Raw genomic sequence first — 20,275 nt, 5'->3', positions numbered from 1 at the left:
GCCAGCATCAAATGAATTCAGCACAATTAAAAAATCAAAAAGTTGCACGAAAATAAATAAGCAAGTAAAGGTTTAAAATTCGCTTGGAAAATGTCATTCTTTTCAGAAAAATAATGAAATTTTATAATTTTGTTGAGAAAAATAAAATAATGGTTATTTCGTATTGAATTAAAAATAAAACTCGAAAATCACAGAACATACCCACGAACAAACGGAAAAATTATCACCACCGTTATAAAAAGCGTCGTTCCTCGGTGGAAGTTGTAACTTTAACTCAATTAAAAGACTATTGTCTTTCGTTCACATCACTCCACCAAAACTTGCGAAAATGTGCATCTAAAAATGAAGAAGCACAAAAAGAATTCAAAAACAAGCTGAAAATATTTTCAGATGAAAATGCAAAGACTGCTTATTATCGCAATTTGCTGTTGCGCGAAAGGGCGAAACTTCTTCACACAGAAATGGAATTGTGCCAGCATCTTCTGATACTCCAAATATTGGAACAACACTTATCCTCAACATCAAGATGGCTTGTGGAGAAAGCATCTTTTTCATTGAATAGTATTGACATTTGCGATAACACAGAGAATGACAAACAATATCAAATATCAAGTATTTCCAGGAACTTTCAAGGATCATGTGAATGGGAAATCCTGAGCTTTTGCAAGGGGAAAAACTTTTCTGCACAGCCATCCACAAATGATACATTAATATCAGCTTCTTTTGGGTCTACAAAATTATCAAAATCTGCATTGTCTCTTCTTCCAAGAGCCTCTCGAAGCGTCTCAATGTTCAACAGTCCAACTACTAAAGCACTTGAAACAGATGTTCAAGTAAAGACTGCGCCTTTTCATTCGCCTTTGAATCTTTCAAAACTGAAAAAATCTGCCATTCATCCTCTTTCTATCAATATTCCATCAAACTTTCTGAGCAAAAAAAGCATAGAACCATTACTTCTAAGCCTAAAAGCGCACTATTTTGGAGTATTGAAACGCATTGCCTCCAAAAGTTCTGGCTTAAAGAAGCATTTGAATGAAGAGAATGACTTGTGGATAGGAAAACAGACAGAAGAAGGGAAAAAAGAATTATCAAATTCAATTTCTTCAGATAAAATATCACCTTTTGTTGTTCCGTTTGAGAAAAGCAATGAAATCAATCCATTTTCTTCTGAAGAAAATAATAAAAATGCTTCATCATCATCATCATCATCATCATCATTATCAACTTTTTCTTCTTCTTCCTCTTCTTCTCCTTCACCATCATCATCATCCCTCTCTTTCCTCTCCTCCCTCCACCACACCCTCTCTTTTCTCAAAGAAAAAACCAAAATTTTCATTTCAGAAGAGAAAGAAGTGAAATCCTATGTTATTTGCCAGTTGCAGTTGATGTTTGATTTCGGAATGGTTTGGCCGGAAAAGACGAAGGAAAGAATATTTGCGAAGACAAAAATGGAAAGAAAGTTGTTTGGAGGAAGAGGAAGAGCAGGAAGAGAAGAGGAAAAGAAAGAAGAAGAATATGATGAAGAAATAAAAGATGAAATAGAAGAAAGAAAACATACAAAAAGAAAAGAATGTTCTTTTTCTTCTCCAACAACAACTTCTTCTTCTTCAGCTTCATCGTCATCTTCTTCTTCACAATTTATTTCTTGTGCTTCTTCTTCTTCTTCTTCTTCTTCTTCCCCTCTTAATTCCAATCCAACCACATTTCATTCTCTTATCCCTCTTTCTTCTGTCCATCCACAAAAAACTCTTTTGTCTTCTCCTTCCGTCGACTCTTTGTTTTCTCGTCGTTTCTCTTCTTTTTCTTCTTCAAACACATTATTCTCTTCTTCTTCTTCTTCTTCTTCTTCTTCTTCTTCTTCAATTTCTTCAATTTCTTCTTTTTTCTCTGGTTTTTCTTCTTTCTCATCTGCTTCTGCTTCTTCTTCATCTTCTTCTAATTATTCATTAACTAATAACTTTCCACAATTTCCTATTTTGGGTGTTCTAAACACACGAAACATGAAATTTTTAGCTTTAAATGGGATTTACGTTGATAATCCTTTGAGTAGAGAAGAAAAGACAAAAATTGTGGTTCCTTCATTAGGTGCTTATTTAGGGTTTTCGAAACATGTAGGCACCGGAGGAATTATAAATGTGAAGACGATAAAAAGACATTTGCGGAGAAAAGAGGAAATAGAAGAGTATAACAGACAGATGATGAAGAGAATGAGAGAGGAAGAAGAAGAAGAAGAAGAAGAAAGTGAAAGTGAAGAAGAGGAAGAGGAAGAAGAAGAAGAGGAGGAATATGAAGAAGAAGGGGAAAAAGAGCAAAATGAAAGAAAAAAATCTGATTCTAATGAAAATTCTATTGTAAATAATCAAAATGATGATGATGATGATGATAATATGAATAATAATAAGACAACTTCATCGGATATGTCATCTTCACCTAAATTTGTATTGAAAGAGATGAAAGATAACCAAAAAGAAGGAAAAATATTTCTTCCTTCTTCTTTTTCTTATGCTTCTCTTTCTTCTCCACTTTCTTCTTCTTCTTCTTCTTCTTCAAATCCGAAGAATTGTTCAATTAATTCATTTGAAGAAAGAGAAGAAGAAGAAGAAAACATTCGAAATAATGCAATTTCTATTGAAAATGGAGGAATAACAAGAATAAAAGGAAATGGAAATATCAAAAACGATAAAAAAGGAAAGAAAGGAGAAGAAGGAGAGAGAGAAAGAGAAAATAAAAGAGAGATTAAAAAAAGAGAAAAAGAAGAAGAAATAGAAGAAGAAGAAGAAGAAGATGATGATTTCTTTGATTTTTGCCACAAAAGAAAAGAAGAAGAAGAAGAAGCAGATTTTGATTCAATTGAACCTGAAGATCTATTGAAATTTATGGTGCAACAACACAAAATGGAATATGAAAAGAGGAAAGAAAACGAAAAATTCAAAGAAAAAACGAAAGAAAATTCAAAAAATAAACAAAAAATAAACAAAAATTCAAAAGAAAACAGCAAAAACAATCAAAATTTCACCGCAAAATCCAAAATTTCAATGAATTTTGTGTTAAAAGAGATGAATTTGAGAGGAATGGCGAGCATTTTGGGGGTGAAAGAAGAAGAAGAAGAAGAAGACGAAGATGAAAGGATAAGTCAAGTGATGAATGCACTGTTTGATTCAGATGGGGCAGGAGTGGAGGAGAAGAGGAGGAAGGAGAGAGAAGAAGAAGAAGAGGAAGAAGAGGAAAGTGAGGAGGAGGAAGAAGAAAGTGAAGAAGAAGAAGAGGAAGAGGAAGAAAATAAAAATATTGATAATTCTAATAAGAATTATGATGATGAATTAGATGAAACAGAAGAAGAAAGCGAAGAAGAAGAAGACAAAGATGAAATAGAAAGCAATAAAAGCGTTAAATCTCTTCATTCTAATGATGTTAATGATAATTCTCTTTTAATAAAATCAGAATTTTCTCCAAAACAAAACATTTCATTGAATTCTTCTTCTTCCATTCTCAATTTTCCCCCTCATCGCAATTTATCTTTTTATTCTCCAACATTTTCTTCTTCTTCTCCATTAAACAGAAATATTCCCCTTTCCGCCGTATCAAGCCCCATTTCACCTGCATGTCCAACACTTCCTAATTTGGCATCTCCTGTTTCAATGAAATCTTCTTTAAGCTCTTCTTCTTTGAGAATTCAAACAAAACAAGTGAAAAAAAGAGAAAACAATTCATTTTCTTCTTCTTCCTCTTCTTCTTCCTCTTCTTCTTCTTCTCCTTTTTCATCGTCTTTTTCTTCTCAATTTTCTTCTCTTTCTTCACCTCCTTCCTCTCCTCATAAACTGATCTCTTCTCGTTCTTTTCAATCTCTTCCTCCTCCTGTTCTAATCAAACCCTCAAATCAAACAATTAATCCTTCTTCTTCTTCTTCTTCTTCTTCTTCTTCTTCTTCTTCTTCTTCTTCTTCTCCCTTTTCCCCTTCCCCTTCTTCTTCTTCTTTGTCTCGTATTTCTTCTTCTTCTTATCCTCTTTCTTCTCTTTCCTCAAAATCAAACAAAACAATGAAACAACAAATAACTCCTTCAAAATTGTATCCAAAATATATTTCAACTTCTTCTTCTTCTTCTTCCTCTTTCTCTTCTTCTTTTCCTTCTTCTTCTTCTTCTTCTTCCTTCAAATTCTCTTCCTCTCATCTTATTCAACCTCCTCCAATTAATTATTCCCCCATCTTTTTCATAATGGGCGTTACTCTTCCCCCGCGTTTCGATGTTCTTAATTTGGCCACAATGACCATTGATTCGTGGCAAAGAGAGCTGAAAAGAGAAGAATTTGAGAGAATAAGTGAATTTTATCAGAAAAGAAGCTTTTATTTGGTGGAGAGAAGGGAGAAAGAAGAAGGAAAGGGAGAAGAAAAAGAAAGAGATGGAAAAGAAAGAGAAGAAAAAGAAGAAGAGGAAGAAGAGAAGATGAAAGAAAGAAAAAGTGGAGGAGAAGAAGAGGAAAAGGTTGTTACCAAAGAAGAAGACTCAAAATTGAGTGAAAAATGCAATCAAAACAAAAATGTTGAATTTCAACCATCAAATCAGATGTCTTCCTCCTCCTCTTCTTCTCTTTCTTCTTCTTCCTCCTCTTTTCCTTCTCCAAATTATGATTCTTCCTCTTCTTCTTCCTCTTCCTCCTCTTCTTCTCTCTCTCCCTCTCATTCAACTCTTCATCAACATTCACAATCACCTTTATCTTCATCATCATCATCATCATCATCATCATCATCATCATCATCTTCTTCTTCTTCTTCTTCTTCTTCTTCTTCTTCTTCTTCTTCTTCTTCTTCTTCTTCTTCTTCTCCATTAAATTCTTTCTCTTCTTCTTCTTCTTCTTCTCTTTCTTCTTCCTTTTCTCCTCAAAAAGAGTGTTATTCTTCTCCAAAACTTAGAAAATTCAATCAAAACTCAAAAAACTTCAAAATTATTTCTTCTTCTTCTCTTTCTCTTTCTCTTTCTCTCTCCTCTTCCATTTCTTCCCTCTCTTCTTCTCTTTCTTCTTCTTCCTCCTCCTCTTCTTCCTTCTACAAACATTATTTCTCTTTTCTTCGTCCAACTGACATTTTCAATCAATCTCATTTTTCTTTCTCTTCTTCTTCTTCCTCCTCTTCCTCTTCTTCTTCATTTAATTCTTTTTCTTCTTCTCCTCCATTTATTTCTTCTTCCTCTTCTTCCTCTTCTTCCTTTCACAAATTAAGATATTCTTCATTATTTTGCCCTCTTCCTCAATCAGCAATGGAGAGAATTGAAGAAATGAGCATGGAAAGAGAAAGAAATAAAGAGAAAGAAGAAGAAAAGGAAGAAGAAGATGAAGATAAAAGCATAATAATTCTTTCAAAACATTCTTCTTCTTCTTCTTCTATTTCTTCTTTTGTTTCATCATCAAAATCATCTTCTTCTTCCCTTTCTCTTTCTTCTTCCTCTTCTTCCCTTTCTTCTTCTTCCTCCTCTTCTTCTCTGTCCCCTCTTCTTCTTTCTCTTCTTCCTCCTCTTTCTCTCTCTTCTTTCTCTCGTCTCTCCACATCTCTTGGCTATCTTTCCCATCTCATTCATCTTCTTTCTCTTTTCCTCTTCCTCCCTCTTCCTCATCCCATCTTCCCTTCTTCTTCTTCTTCTCTCATTTTTGCCACGAGAAAAAGAGGAATAAAATTAACTTCTTCTTTTTATTCTTCTCTTTCTGGCTATTTGGATGATGGGCTGTTTAATTGTGTGTTAGATAGATTAACTATGAAGGGAGGGCTGAACAATGGAGGGAAAAGAGAAGGGAAACGAGAAGAGAAGAAGGAAATGAAGAAGGAAATGAAGAAGGAAGGAGAAAAAGGAAGAGAAAGAGAAAATGTGAAGATGTCATCGTCATCGTCATCATCATCATCTTCTTCTTCTTCATATTCTTCTTCAACCTCTTCTTCACCTCTTTCTTCTTCTTCCTCCTCCTCCTCCTCTTCTTCTTCTTCCTCTTTATCTCCACAAAAATCAAAATTGTCCTTTTTTTCCTCCAAAAATAAGACAAACAACATTCAAATTTTGCCTTCAAAAAGATTAGTTACTGCTTTGCTAGCTGAAATCAACAGCAGAAAAAGAATAATCGAGCCTTGCTTCATCAATGAAATTAGAATAAAACGAAAAAATAGCAATTGTTATAATCTTTCTTCTTCTTCTTCTTCTCTTTATCCTCCTCCTCTTTCTCCTTCTTCTTCTTCCTCTTTCTCCTCTTCTTCATCTTCTTCTTCTCTTTCTTCTTCTTCTCTTTCTTCTTCTTCTCTTTCTTCTTCTTCTCTTTCTTCTTCTTCTATCAAACCTTCTCCTTCTCCTCCTCCTTCTCTCTCTTCTCAATTGCGTCTTCCGTCTTTCTCTTCAAATTCTCCACAAACAAATCATTTCATTCCAGAAATCAATGAAAACATGAAGAATTCTTCTTTTATTGATTCTTCTTCTTCTTTTTCACCTTCTTCTTCTTCTTCTTCTTCTTCTTCTTCTTCATATGAAAACATTAATTCCTCCTCCTCCTCCTCATCATCATCATCTTCTTCTTCTCCTTATGCTCTTTCTCCTTCTCTTTCCCCCTTTCTTTCTCCTCCTCCTCCTCCTTCTTCTAAAAAGTCTTCCTCATCTTCTTCTCCTCCTTCTTCTCCTTCTTCTTCCTCCTCTTCAATAAACACACAAACATCAAATAAATTTGATAATTATAAATTCAATGAAAATATAACAAAAGAGAATAAATCGAATGGAAAAGAGTCAAATTGGACGCTTGTTCATCGCTCAACCACTCTTCAAGAAAGAAAAGGATTTGTTCAAATGAAAAATGGATTGTCTTCTTCTTCTTCATCTTCTTCCTCTTCTCCTCTTTCTTCTTCTTCCATTTCTTCTTCTCTTCTTTCTTCCTCTCACTCTCCCTCTCCCTCCTCCTCCTCTTCTTCTTTTTCTCTCCCTCCTCCTTCTCTCTCTTCCATCAAAAAGATTATTTCTTATTCTCCTCGTCGTCGACTAACTTTCAGTGAAAGATCAGCCCCTCCTGTTCCTCCTCCAAGTATTTCTACTGATAATCACCTGTTGTATTCAAATGCGAATAATAATCATAAAATTTCTTCTTCTTCTTCTTCTTCCTCTTCTTCTTCCTCTTCTTCTTCCTCCTCGTATTTTAATTCTTTACCATCATCTTCTTCTGATATTTTAAAGAGATCATATTCTTTTGCCTCTAACATCACTCACACGCACAAATGGAATATTCTTCCTCTTCCTTCTTCTTCTTCAATTTCTTCTTCTTCTCATTCTGATTCACCTTATTCTTCCTCTGATCATAATTCAAATTCTTCTGCAAATAATTCTTCTTCTTCTTCTTCGTCGTCTACTTCTTATTCTCCGTTATCATCTTCTTCTTCTTCCTCCTCCTCCTCTCCCTTTCCCTCTCCCTCTCATTCCTATCTCCGCTACACCTTCCAGACTCCTCTTTCTGTCATTTTAGGCCAATCTTCTTCTCTTCCTTCTTCTCATCACTTCTTCCCCTTCGTTTTTCACCCTCTTTTTTCTCCTTTCCATTTTCAATTGAAATCTCACAAAAAATTCAATAAAAATACAAAAAATCTGATGAAGAATTGGAATTATTCGTTGAGCAATCAGATTGTAAGGACAATTAATTCTTCTTCTTCTTCTTCTTCTTCTATTTCTTCATTATCTTCTTCATCTCCTCGCCCTCTTTCTCTTTCTCTTTCTCTTTCTTCTTCTCCTTTTTCTTCCTCTTCTTCCTCTTCTCTATCTTCTTCCCATCCTCCTCCTCCCCCTCCTCGTATTCCAATCGCCAATACTTCTTCTTCTTCTTCCTTCGCTCACCTCTTTCCTGACACTCCTCCCAATTTCTCTCTTCTCCTCTATCTTTCTCAGCATTCTTCTCTCGTCGGCCCCATCCTCCCTCTCTTCATAGACGATTCTGCTGTTTGTACTGCTCCTCCTTCGTATTATCCTCGCCCTCATCCTCATTCTTCTTCTTCTTCTAGTTCTTCTTCTAATTCAAATTCTTCTTCTTCTTCTTCTTCTGCTTCTCAGAAGAAACCACAAAACTCATCAACATTATCTTCTTCTTCTTCTTCCAAATCCCCTTCCTCAAAATCTTCCTCTTTTTCCTCTTCCTCTTCTTCCCTCTCCAACCGCATCGTCACCAGAGAAGAGATAGAGAGACTTCAAGCAGCTGTTCTTCTTCTCTGGCTGGATGTTGAGTATCTGAGGAAAGAAGTGGGCCTTCCGCCAGCTCTGCATCAGCAGCTGGGCGAGTCTGTGATGGAGCTGATGATACACTTAACTGAGTTTTAGATATATTTTTTTAATTCATTTTATTAATTTTATTTTATTTTATTTTAATTCTATTTTTTAATTTAATTTAATTTAATTATGTTAAACATAAAGTTAGACATTTTTGTTAAACATTATTTTATTTTATTTTTTTAATCTGTCATTTTCTTTTTATGGATTGTAATTATCTTTGTAACATTTCGGTTTTTTTTAAGTTTTTTTCTTTTTAAATCAAAAAACCTTTTTTGAAGGTTTTTTTTTTGAAATATTTTTTGAATATGTTGGATTGTAACATTGTTGCATGGCTTGTTTTATTATTATTTTTTTTTAGATGTTTATTTTTTGTTATTATCTTCAGACAAATTTAATTTTTTCGTTTTTTTTTATTCTTTTTCCTTTTTTGAATTTTGAAAACATCTTCATTCATAAAAATTTTATGAAAGAGATGATGTTTCAAAGCAATTTGGATGGAACAATAAAAGAGAATATCTGCAAAATCATAATTTTTTCTTCACATACAACATCTTAACAATTTCTTTGAGAATTAAAAAGCAATTCATTATTGACTTGTTTCATTCTTTTAACCTGAAAAATCTCAGATTGAAGATTTGTTATTAATACTATTTTCAAATTAAAATAGAAGTCCAAATGAAGAACAAAAAACTGAAATTTAATTCCGCTGTTATTGAAAACAATTTCTAGACATCGGTAAAAAAATTTCAGAAATAAATTCATTTTTTTTTTAATAGATAATTATTTGCTTCAATGAAGTGACTTAAGAAATTCTAATAAAAGCCGTGAAGTGAAAACAAGCATTAATAACTTCTTGCATAACTATAAAAGGCAAATGCAGAGATTTATAATATCATTCAGACAAAATTCTTATCTGCAAATATTCTTAGCATAACTTTAACTTTGATTAAAGGCATAACAAAAAAATTTAAAAAAAAGGAGATAGGGATAATATGGTGTAAAAACACGCGTGTATGTATAAAAAAGAATAAATTCAAAAAAGAAAAAAGAATTCAATAAAACAAAAAAGTTAACACATACACACACACACAAAAAAAAAAGAAAAAGAATGAAAGAAATCAACTCCGCTCTTCTTTCTCATTTCCTGTTCATTGCTTTAATCTTCTCAACTTTCAGATTATTTCCTTTTGATGACAACAATTGCTGACAACCACAATTGGTACAATAATAACAGCAATTGCTCCTTCAATTTTTCTTTTTCTTCTTCTTTTTTTGATTCAATCTTGTTTTGCTTTCACATTATTCTCATGTAAATTCACTTGTTCAGATTCTCCATCTTTTGCTCCCACAATCCACCCATCTGTCGAATTGTCATCTTCATTCGCAAACTCAAATGCATCTTCTGATTTGAAGAACTATTCAAAATCTTCTGTAAATATGTACATTGATCTCATTGTTTATCTTAAGATTACCATCAACAGAAAGATGCATATGAGATGCAGCCTTTGAGCATATAAATGAGCATTTCTATTGGCATTCCACCGTATGCCAATCACTACAATAATTATAATAACAATAATTATTATTATTACTTAAGAGCATTTTGTAATACATCCAATGATATAATTAACTCAGACTTCAGCATCAGAAAGATAAAAAAAAAATTTCATATGTTTGAATTCTGAGATAATATCATCATCAATGCATTTGCCCCTCCTTCTGCTCCACTTATATGCACAAAGACGCTCCTGCGAATTACTCTTGTTTGCCTTCCGATTCTCCTAAAATCGGGTTTGTGCTGTTGAACGTCATTCCCTCTATTTTCGATTGCTCTTGCTCCTTTTTCATTTTGAAGCTGTAAACGTCCTCTTCAATTTTTTTCTCCGAAACGTCATGTCCTTCCTGCAAGTTGCTTTTTGACTGCTCAATTTTCGATTCTGATCCCTTTTCTGTGCTGTTTTCTGTTTTAGTCTTTGGTGAATGTTCTAAAAACTGGGCAATAAAGTCAAATTCTTTAAAGGAAATGCTGTCAAATCCTGCAATGAACCAAGAATTGTCTTCTTGAGTGTAATTAGCTGCAAAACTTCTCTTCATTGAACATGATAATTCTTCAAATAGATTTTGATTTAAACCATAGATATATAATCCAATGTTCCTTTTTGACTCTCCTTCTCCAGCAGTGCAATTTTTAAATATCAGATTCTTCCCATCTGAAGGCCATTTAATCTGATTTGCTGATTCTATGTTATACATTTGCAGATATAATCCCCCAGAGCCACTCTTATAATTACTGCTGCACGATGAAAAAGTGGTTGCACCTCCATCTCCGATTGAAAATGTGCTCTTTTTGAAAAAGCTATGAACATACAGCGCTCCATATAAATCGGCTTTGCACTCTGAGAATGTGCTTCTGTTCACCATAACATCAATATTTTCGTATTTATAATACCAAGCGCACATCACAGAATTTGCGTTTGTTTCGATCTTAGTAAATGTCAAATTTGACAGAAAAACTGCGATTGATGAAAAGAAGAATGGATATCTTTTAAACATAACGTTTTCTGTTTCACTTGTGCATTCAACAGTATCCATAATCACAATCCCTCCGTGGGCTTCAACAAGTGCAATTTCGACTTTATTTTCTGCTCTAGAAGGCCGCATAAACTTTGTATTTTTGATAGATAACCATTCTCCTTCTCCATTTATCAAAGAATAGTATTCAAATTTTTCTTTCTCTTTTCTCAATGTTGTGGGAAAATGAAGCGCCAAGTATTTGAATTCCACAGTTCCTTCACATGTAAATAGATCACTTCCTGGATGAACGTCACAATCAATTGCAACTTCAGTATTGCCATTTCCATCGCTATTAACTCCTTCAATTGTTATTTTTTGAGCTTTGTTAAATGTGACTGCATCCGCTGTAAAAAGAGATGTATCTTTAACTATCTTAATAGCAAATTCACAATTTGAATGTTGATCCAGTTTTTCGTTTGCGACTTTTAAACTTGAAATTGCTTTTTTAACGGTTGAACCATCGTTCATAAAACCCCAGTTTTGCCTCACGTACACGGTTGCTAATCCTGTTTGATGCTCTTTTTGCGAGAAAATACAAATCGCAATTTGTAAAATAACAAATTTCCAAATCATTTTGAGGAACAATCTTTTTGCGATCAATTTAGATCTAATAAATAATATCTATATTTTTTTGAATCTGTAAATCATTGTTGTAAAGTACCTTCAAAATTGAAATATTACGAGAAACGAAAATCTTCAGGAAAAAAAAACATAATTTCGCAATTTTCAAATGATTTAAAATTAAAACATTCATTTTTATTGAATTTTTCTCATCTGAAATGAAACAAATAAAGAATAAAACAAATTCAACTGAAAAGATATAATTGTCCTTTCAAAAAAATATGATCTTAGCTTTACAAAAAATGAATCAATTACCTATGTTCATAAGTCAAAAAAAAGCAAATAAAAATTTTTGAAATTATATTTTTACGATTTCATTCAAATCTTAATTTTGACTTTAATTTCTGATATAAATACATTTTTGTATGAACGAAAAATAAAGTTGAACTTTTTAATAAATTCTTTATTGACGAAACAAAGATCAAGTTGGCTTCAAATCAAAAATGCAAAAACTTTAAAACAACGCTGATTCTCCCTTTAGTATTTTGAATTAAAATGCACAAAAATCACAATCAAGCTCAAAACATAAATGTAATTCAATTGTAAAAACAATTAACTGACTTTTGAGAACATTCTGATTCAGTTCAGATAATTTGAAAATAAATGAATAAATAAATAAATAAATAAATAAATAAATAAATAAATAAATAAATAAATAAATAAATAAATAAATAAATAAATAAATAAATAAATAAATAAATAAATAAATAAATAAATAAATAAATAAATAAATAAATAAATAAATAAATAAATTAATAAATAAATAAATAAATAAATAAATAAATAAATAAATAAATAAATAAATAAATAAATAAATAAATAAATAAATAAATAAATAAATAAATAAATAAATAAATAAATAAATAAATAAATAAATAAATAAATAAATAAATAAATAAATAAATAAATAAATAAATAAATAAATAAATAAATAAATAAATTAATAAATAAATAAATAAATAAATAAATAAATAAATAAATAAATAAATAAATAAATAAATAAATAAATAAATAAATAAATAAATAAATAAATAAATAAATAAATAAATAAATAAATAAATAAATAAATAAATAAATAAATAAATAAATAAATAAATAAATAAATAAATAAATAAATAAATAAATAAATAAATAAATAAATAAATAAATAAATAAATAAATAAATAAATAAATAAATTAATAAATAAATAAATAAATAAATAAATAAATAAATAAATAAATAAATAAATAAATAAATAAATAAATAAATAAATAAATAAATAAATAAATAAATAAATAAATAAATAAATAAATAAATAAATAAATAAATAAATAAATAAATAAATAAATAAATAAATAAATAAATAAATAAATAAATAAATAAATAAATAAATAAATAAATAAATAAATAAATAAATAAATAAATAAATAAATAAATAAAACAAAGCAAAATGAAGCTGTATTGTTTTTCCTTCACTTTTCATAGTCTAATACTGTACTTCTGCTACCTCAAATGAGCAATGTGAAATTAGTCCATTCTGATAAATCCAGCCACCTTTATGAAACTGAATGAGTGAATAACAATGGCAATCAGAAGAATAAAAGCTGCAGCTCAATTGATACAAAAATTCATTTCTTTTGATGAGAAGAAGAAGTTATCTTATTGGCTCGTCTGGTTAGTCCATCCAAAAATAATTCCCTCTCTTCGATCAGGTTGCCTTTTCTCCTTTTCTCCTTATCTCTTTATCTCTTAATCTCCACCTTCTTCTTATCCACACACTTCACCATACACTTCCTCAACACCATCAAACTGCTCTTCACAAATTGTGCAGTGTGTGTTCAACAGCACAATCACTCAGTTTGTCTATTCAATTGTCATTACAGACATAGTTCTCTGAATGAAACACCATTGACATCTCATTTGTGCCTGCCATTGTCAATAGAGAAGAGAATGTGCGATTTGTGAATCGGGGTAAACGAATAAATACATAATGAAGAGTGAGACGATTGGGTGTAGAAGAGGAAGAAGAAGAAGAAGAAGAAGAAGCCATCTTTCTTGTCTTCTTCTGCTAAATAGCCTGCTGTGTCTGTATCTTGTTCAGAAACTGAATGCATTCAATCTCATCGTCTTCCATGCGCTTGAACATCTTTAGAATCAAGCAAGCATCAATGAACAACTCAACACAACATCGCTCACAACTTCTCGTCTTCTCTTAAAAACTCGCCAGTCCGCATCAGAAGGAGCTTATGACAGACAGCTCAGAGAGAGTAGAGAAGGATTCATTGTGCCATCAAGCAATATCTTGTGGATTGGAAATGCAGTGTGCAAATAAGCAGCCACCTTTGCGGTCTTTTCCTGAGTGACTGGATCAGCAATGCTTCTAATGAATTTCATGCTGTAGTCAATGTGCTAGTTCCTTTTGTTCTCTTTGCCTTCGCTCCTCAGTTTGTTCAGCGGCGCCTTCTCTGCCTTCTGAATCAGCTTTAGCCTTTCTTTCTTTCTTTCTTTCTTTTTTGTTTGTTTGTTTGTCTTCCTTGGAAACAGAACCAGCTCAGTTCACCAGTTCAAATGCAATGCTCTTCATCGCCAAGATGTCTGCCTTCTGTCTCATCGCACGGCCAAGCATCGCTTCCACAAATAAATAGAAGTAAGATGATTGGAATGGAGCTTGAATCTCTTCTCCTTTTGTGATGAATACAGCAGAGTGATAATTGCACAGATACGCAGATAGATAAACCTCATTTATGAACTTCTCTTGCTTCAATCTTGGGCTTCAAAATAAATAAATAGAGAAGAAGAAGAAGATTGAGCACTTTGAGCCCAAATGAAATGGAGTCAGGCTTCTTTTCGCAGGTGGTTTCAAAATAAAATCAAGCCTCATTTCTATGTATAAATTCCTTGCTGTGTATGTGCAAGTGCTTATGCTAAATTGTGTGCGAATTCTCTCATTGACGCAATCGTTAGCCGCAGCTGACTCCTATCCATCTCAAAGTCTTTCGAAGCATCAGCAATGGATCTTCTAGTTCAGTTCACAAATTATTTCTATGACACAGATACTTTATGAAAGCACAATTCATCTTTTTCTTCTTCAATAGACATGAAAATTTCTAAATCTTCGTCAAAATTTTCAAAAGCATAGTCTTCTTTTTCTAATTTTCAGAATTGGAATTTAATTTAGTGCTTCTCCGGAACGCTGCTGCTTTCATCCATTTCAATTTGAATGTGTAACTTTTCCTTTTGCGATAAATTATCATTAAAAATTTCATATCTTTATCCACAGTACTTCCAATACTATTAAGCTATTTTTTCTATTCATAGTATTTAATTATGAAAGCAATGATCAAAGTCATTCGTTTCATAAAGACTCTTTTGTTATTTCTAAAAAATAAACATGTTTGTTCACAAAACTTTAAAATTTAACAATTAATATGGATAATTATTCAATTCATTTCTTTGTGGATGTTTTAAGGATACACGCATTGTGATATAATAGCAGAAAAAGTTTTGAACAAATTTTTGCTTTAAAACAAACGTTAAAAATTTTTCTCATATCAATTTTCTAATTTTAATTAACGGAATAAATGATCTAGAGCAATAATTTTTTCAAAAAGGCTTTGATGAATGTTTTTTGTGCTTATTCTTTTCCAAATTTTGACATCGATTCACTTACAAGAAGAACCATCTGAATCAATTACAACAGCTTATGTGAAGCAAAGCGGGAAAGAAGAAAACGACGGATTGGAGATTAAGCGGGAAAAAAAATCTATGAAAAATGCACATAATCTGCTGGCCAACGATAGCGCATGCAACATGAAAATTGTTAATGACGATAGCCCATTGACTGCAGAAGCGATAACTTTCGGCAAGATCGAAGGAATTACGATCGAAGGAGTGAATAGCGATGGAAAGGGAAATACCGAAGTGGCAATTGATTGCAACGTTCATCCAGGAAGTATTCTTTTTTCTTGTGACGCCAATGCGGAATTCAAACATTTGGCATTCCATTTTCCGACAACATTGAGAACGGAGGATCAAGCATCTTTTTATTTGATAAATAGTGAACTGTCCGTATTAACAATTAGTAACTGCAGGTTTATTCGACCAGAAGCTACAGGGAACAACATTGACTTTAATCTTTTGCGCACATCTGAATGCTCATTGATAATGGACTCAGTTGAGTACTCGGATGAAACAAATTCATTAACATCGGAGAATGCTCTTTTTCATATTTTTGACGCGCAAACAGTGATATTGTCAAATTTGATTTTATATAAGATAGAGACAAAATATTATTCTGTTATCGATATTGAAGGTTATGAAAAGGAAAAAATTGAAGTAAAAATAAATGCAAGTACATTTACAGAGTGTAAGGCAGATTCTTGAGTTATGAATGTCTTCAATCTTAATAGTGAAAGCACATTTTCAGTAGGAGATGGAGGAGTTACTACTTTTTCATCATGCTGCAAAGAAGAAAATCTCGTTTTGGATGCATAGAAATTCAAATACCGTTCATAGAATCAACAAGTCAGCTTAACTGGCCTGAAGATGGAAGAAATCTCGTTTTTGACAAATGCATGGGCGGAGAAGGAGAATTTGGAAGAAATTTTGCAATTAAGATTGATGTTTATTATGAAAAATTTGAAGAAATTGCATAAGCGATGAAGAAGAGTTTTGCAGCTAATTACACTCGAGATGATAAAGAGATGTTTATCATTGGAACAGATTTTTTTGGATGTAATTATGATATTTTTTTCATCAGATATCATTGTTCAGAAAAAAAATATGTGAAGAGCAGTGGAAATGGGGATGGGAATAATGTTGACACACCAATTGGTTCAGTGAAAGACGCATTCAATAATTTGTTCTCAAATGACTGCTTTGAAAATTTGTATCTCAAAATTGAATATGATACAAGCGTACTAAATGCTGAAGCTTTGACATTCAGTTGTGGACAAAAACTTACAATTGAAGGAATTAATAATAAAGATACTGAAAATGTTAATGCTCATGTTAATTGTGATGTTAATCCTCAAACAAATTTTTTTACGTGTGAAGGAGAAGTTGAATTCAATCATTTGTCTTTCCATTTTACTCAATCAATCTGTAAAGTTAAAAGATCAACAGGAGTTAAACATAGGTTACTGAATAATCGTTACAATTCATTTCCAACATTAAGAAATTGTAAATTCATCAGTCCTGGCTCTGAAATAAACGTCATAGATTTTCTTTTGATATGTTCAGAAGGGAAATCCTTGATAATTGACACAGTTGAATGTATGGACGAAACAAATGCAGTCAAATTTTCACAATGTCCTTTCTATTTCATTGATGAATATGTCGAACTGACTGATTTTTCTTTACAGAAAATTGAAGTGAATGATTGGCCTTTAATCACTGTTTCTTATCCACACGAATCAGGATTTGATTTTGTTCTCAACAGAAGTTCTTTTGTTGAATACAAAGGATATTATCTAGGAACTTTGTTCGTTAAAAGCAACAGAGCAGAAGATACATTCACAGTTGCAGATGGAGGAACCACAACTTTTACATCTTGTAGTAGTTCCGATTCCACCTTTTCCTGTGGAATTGTTTTTCAATTTCAAGAAATAAAATCTTCCTCTCAATTCAGATGGCCCAAAAATGGAAACAGCTTGAAATTCAAAAATTGTTTTTGTACGAATCACGAATACAAGAGAAACACAGCTTTGTTTTTGTGGCTCCTAAATGATTTATTATTCAATGATATTGCATCAGCAATGAAGAAAAGTTTTGCAGTGAACTACACAAGAAATGAAAATTCATGGTTTGTTGTAGGACATGATAATGAAAAAAGTGAAAATGTTGATTTCATGAAATATTTTGGTTTGAGTGGAAAAGTTTATTTGAAGAATAATGGAATCGGAGAAGGATGGACAAGTGATAAACCCTTGGGTTCAATGAAAGGAGCATTCAGCTTGCTGAATGAAGTTCTTTGTTCTGATGGATACCCCATAGAGATTGAAAAAGATGACAGTCCATTGACAGCGGAAGAAATAGCAATAAGCAACTCCATGGGAGTTACCATTGAAGGAGTGAACAGCGATGGAAATGGAAATATTTAAGTGGCTATCGATTGTGATGTTGGCGCATTGTCTGCTTTATTTACATGTGAACGAAAGGTGGAATTCAGTTATTTGGCATTCAACTTTCCCACTTCTGGAACAAAATGGTCATCTTTGATTTTTGGAAATGAAATTTCAACCTCACTCAAGATCAGCAATTGCCGATTTGTCAGAGTTGGAGCACAATCTCCAGATGAAATGGCAACAAATGAGAATGAAGAAGATGATTTTTCTGTTGGTAATCTTGTGAGTGTAACTGGAAGGAAAGTTGCAACGAACACTGTTTCATGTACAGATAGCAGCAACACAGTTTCGTTTTCTTCATCGCCTTTTTCTTTCAGCGGTGTGAGTCCAGCTTCGATGAATGGAGTGGAGATCTGCAATGTGAATGTTCAAAATGGAGCAGCGATTGTTATTAAAGATAGAAAAAGCACTTCTTTAACAGTTGGCATCGAGGGATTGAACATAAACGGAGTGAATTCAGAGAATGGAGCTTCTGCTGGCTTGGAAATTTTATTGGTCTCAAAAGAGTCCACAGTGACGATTGGAAGAAACAAAAAATGTTCGTTCAAGTCGTGTTCAGCACTAAAGGGGAAATCAGGAGCGATGCTCATTGAAATTCCGAAGGCAACATCGAATCTTCAGCTTCCGTCAGCAAACAATCTGGAGATAGACGGCTCAAACACAGCTGGCTCAAAATCGACATCTCTGTTCATCGTTGCCCCAGATTTTGAAGAGTTCTGCACACAGGAAAATGCATTTAAGTTTGCGAATGATTACGATGAATCTGCAGCTGGCTGGATTATGGGAGCAAAATATGATAACTCAGAACCTGCTGATGTGTATGAGAAGTATCTGAAGGAGAAGGAAGATCCTGCTCCAAGTCCAACTCCTGAAGGACCTGCTCCAGAAGATAAGAAGAAACAAAATGCTGGAACTGTTGTTGCAATTGTTGTTCCAATAGTTGTGGTTGTTGTTGTTGTGGTTGTTGTGGTTGTGGTTGTCATTGTGGTTGTCAAGAAAAGGAAGGCCAAAAGCAGCAAAGATGAAAGCCACGAACAATAACAATATTATGATTTTGTAGTACTTTTTACTGACTTTTAAAAATAATTTATTTAATTTTTTATTTATTTTATTTATATTTTTTATTTTTATTTTTATTTTTATTTTTAAACTTGACCAAATTTTTGTGGAGCAGACAACGGTATTATCAAAACTCGTAACAAACAAAAAGCTTGCCAGAAATGTTTGTTATGGTTTATTCAAATATTTATGTTCTTTTTTTCAATATCTTTGTTTTCGCCTGAAGATCAAATGATTTTTCAATTTCGTTTTTTGATTTTTGAAATGATGCTCTCTTAGCGAATATTTGATATTGGAAGTTTTAAGCTTTTATATCGTTATGCAACAAATCTTTTTTATTGTTTATTATTCTTCACATATTTCATCATGTTAGTTTGTTGCAAGTTTTTTTAATTTTGTTTTTATTTTATTTTTTTTTATTTGAGTCAAATTTTTTGATTCTTTTCAAAAATTTGATTGGAAAAAATAAAATAACTGAAAAGAATAATTAAAGATTTCAGGAGAAAAAAATTTCGCTTATTTTGAGAAAATCATTTTAACAAGTTTCTATAAGAATTTTCTTGATATCCTAGCTATTCAAAATTAAAATTTGTCATTCAATCAATAACTGCACATTTCTGAAAATCAACAATATGAAAAAAATAAGTGAAAAAGCAACTTGAGAAATGCGATAAGAACTTTTATAAAAAAGGAAGAAGTGAAACATTTTGTTTCGAACTTAAACCTTTTTAAAAAATAGTTTTTTTTCCCCCACCAATTGGGCCATATTTTTATCTTGAACTATTATTTTATCAAGACCTTTATTTTTGTTCAATCAGTTTCTTTTTTCACAATTTCATATTAAAAAAGAATTTTTAGTTTATACATGAATTCAATAGATAAAAATAAATACATTTTGAAACAAACACAATTTCGCATGAGGTGGAGATGGGGGGTTAAGCCCCTTCATTGAACTTCCGTGTGGAATTGGAGGGTTCCATGGGGAATAAAACCTTCAGTTTATTAAAAATGTTTGTTTTTGATTTTTTTCATTTCATTTCAATTAAAAAAATATAAAATTATTATGATTTAAAAAATATTATTAAAAAAATGAAAATATCAACAGAAATAAAATTAAAAGAAGGAAAGAAAAAACTGCAGCGAGCAATGTCTTCGCGAAAGAACAGGAAGTATCACAGTCGGCTGGATCGAATGGCTCACATAGTTGTTGATGGAGTTGTTCGTATTATGGATGCTATTAATTCCAAGGAATTCAGTCGGACAGGTATTTAATATGCAGTTAGAACTTTCAGAAAAGGAAGGCTAGTTGGAAAAGTTGGCAGACCTGCAGCAGTAGTGGGCAAGAAGGAACTAAGAGTTTTGGATATTATTCACATTGAAGCAAAGTCTGGAACATGTTTAACTTTAAAAAAAAACAAGAGAATTGATTTGCTTTGGTTTTTTTATATGTTTTGTTCATTTGTTTTTCAGATGGAAAATGTTTTAAACGACAACAATGACGAAGACGTACCATTTACAGAAGTTTCAATGTCTGCGGCATTTGTCCTTGTCAAGCGTCACCCGGAGCTGAAGAATGTAACTCCTAAGAATTTGGACATCAACCATCTGGCTGTTTCGTGAAGAAGTGTTCTAAAACCCTGGAG

General features: G+C 32.0%; 3 protein-coding genes across 3 annotated transcripts; 2 read left to right on the top strand and 1 right to left on the bottom strand.

Annotated features, from left to right (window-relative positions):
• Positions 1-155: 155 nt before the first annotated feature.
• On the top strand, positions 156-8,783 carry MONOS_8628fu16121fu16122 (uncharacterized protein). Its single transcript, XM_067879054.1, has one exon. The coding sequence runs from the start codon at positions 462-464 to the stop codon at positions 8,319-8,321; it is 7,860 nt and encodes a 2,619-aa protein (XP_067723268.1). The 5' UTR covers positions 156-461; the 3' UTR covers positions 8,322-8,783.
• Positions 8,784-9,034: 251 nt separating this feature from the next.
• MONOS_16123 (uncharacterized protein) lies at positions 9,035-11,456 on the bottom strand. Its single transcript, XM_067869034.1, has one exon. It carries the CDS (start codon positions 11,418-11,420, stop codon positions 10,029-10,031), a length of 1,392 nt encoding a protein of 463 aa, XP_067723267.1. The 5' UTR covers positions 11,421-11,456; the 3' UTR covers positions 9,035-10,028.
• A 6,291-nt stretch (positions 11,457-17,747) lies between these two features.
• Positions 17,748-18,614, top strand: MONOS_11470 (uncharacterized protein; the record flags this gene model as incomplete). The annotated part of the gene is made up of 1 exon (XM_067864003.1): positions 17,748-18,614. One exon carries the CDS (start codon positions 17,748-17,750, stop codon positions 18,612-18,614), a length of 867 nt encoding a protein of 288 aa, XP_067723266.1.
• Positions 18,615-20,275: the final 1,661 nt, after the last annotated feature.

Source organism: Monocercomonoides exilis (genome assembly GCF_001643675.1).
Source record: "Monocercomonoides exilis strain PA203 chromosome Unknown scaffold38-1042076, whole genome shotgun sequence".
In the NCBI taxonomy this organism is placed as follows: domain Eukaryota; phylum Preaxostyla; order Oxymonadida; family Polymastigidae; genus Monocercomonoides; species Monocercomonoides exilis.
Note: the sequence above shows the minus strand (reverse complement) of the source record. Positions and strands in the feature narration are given on the sequence as shown.

Excerpts from the sequence above, each read along its gene's own strand:
- MONOS_8628fu16121fu16122 (XM_067879054.1), top strand. The coding sequence starts at position 462 with ATGGAATTGTGCCAGCATCTTCTGATACTCCAAATATTGGAACAACAC.
- MONOS_16123 (XM_067869034.1), bottom strand. The coding sequence starts at position 11,420 with ATGATTTGGAAATTTGTTATTTTACAAATTGCGATTTGTATTTTCTCG.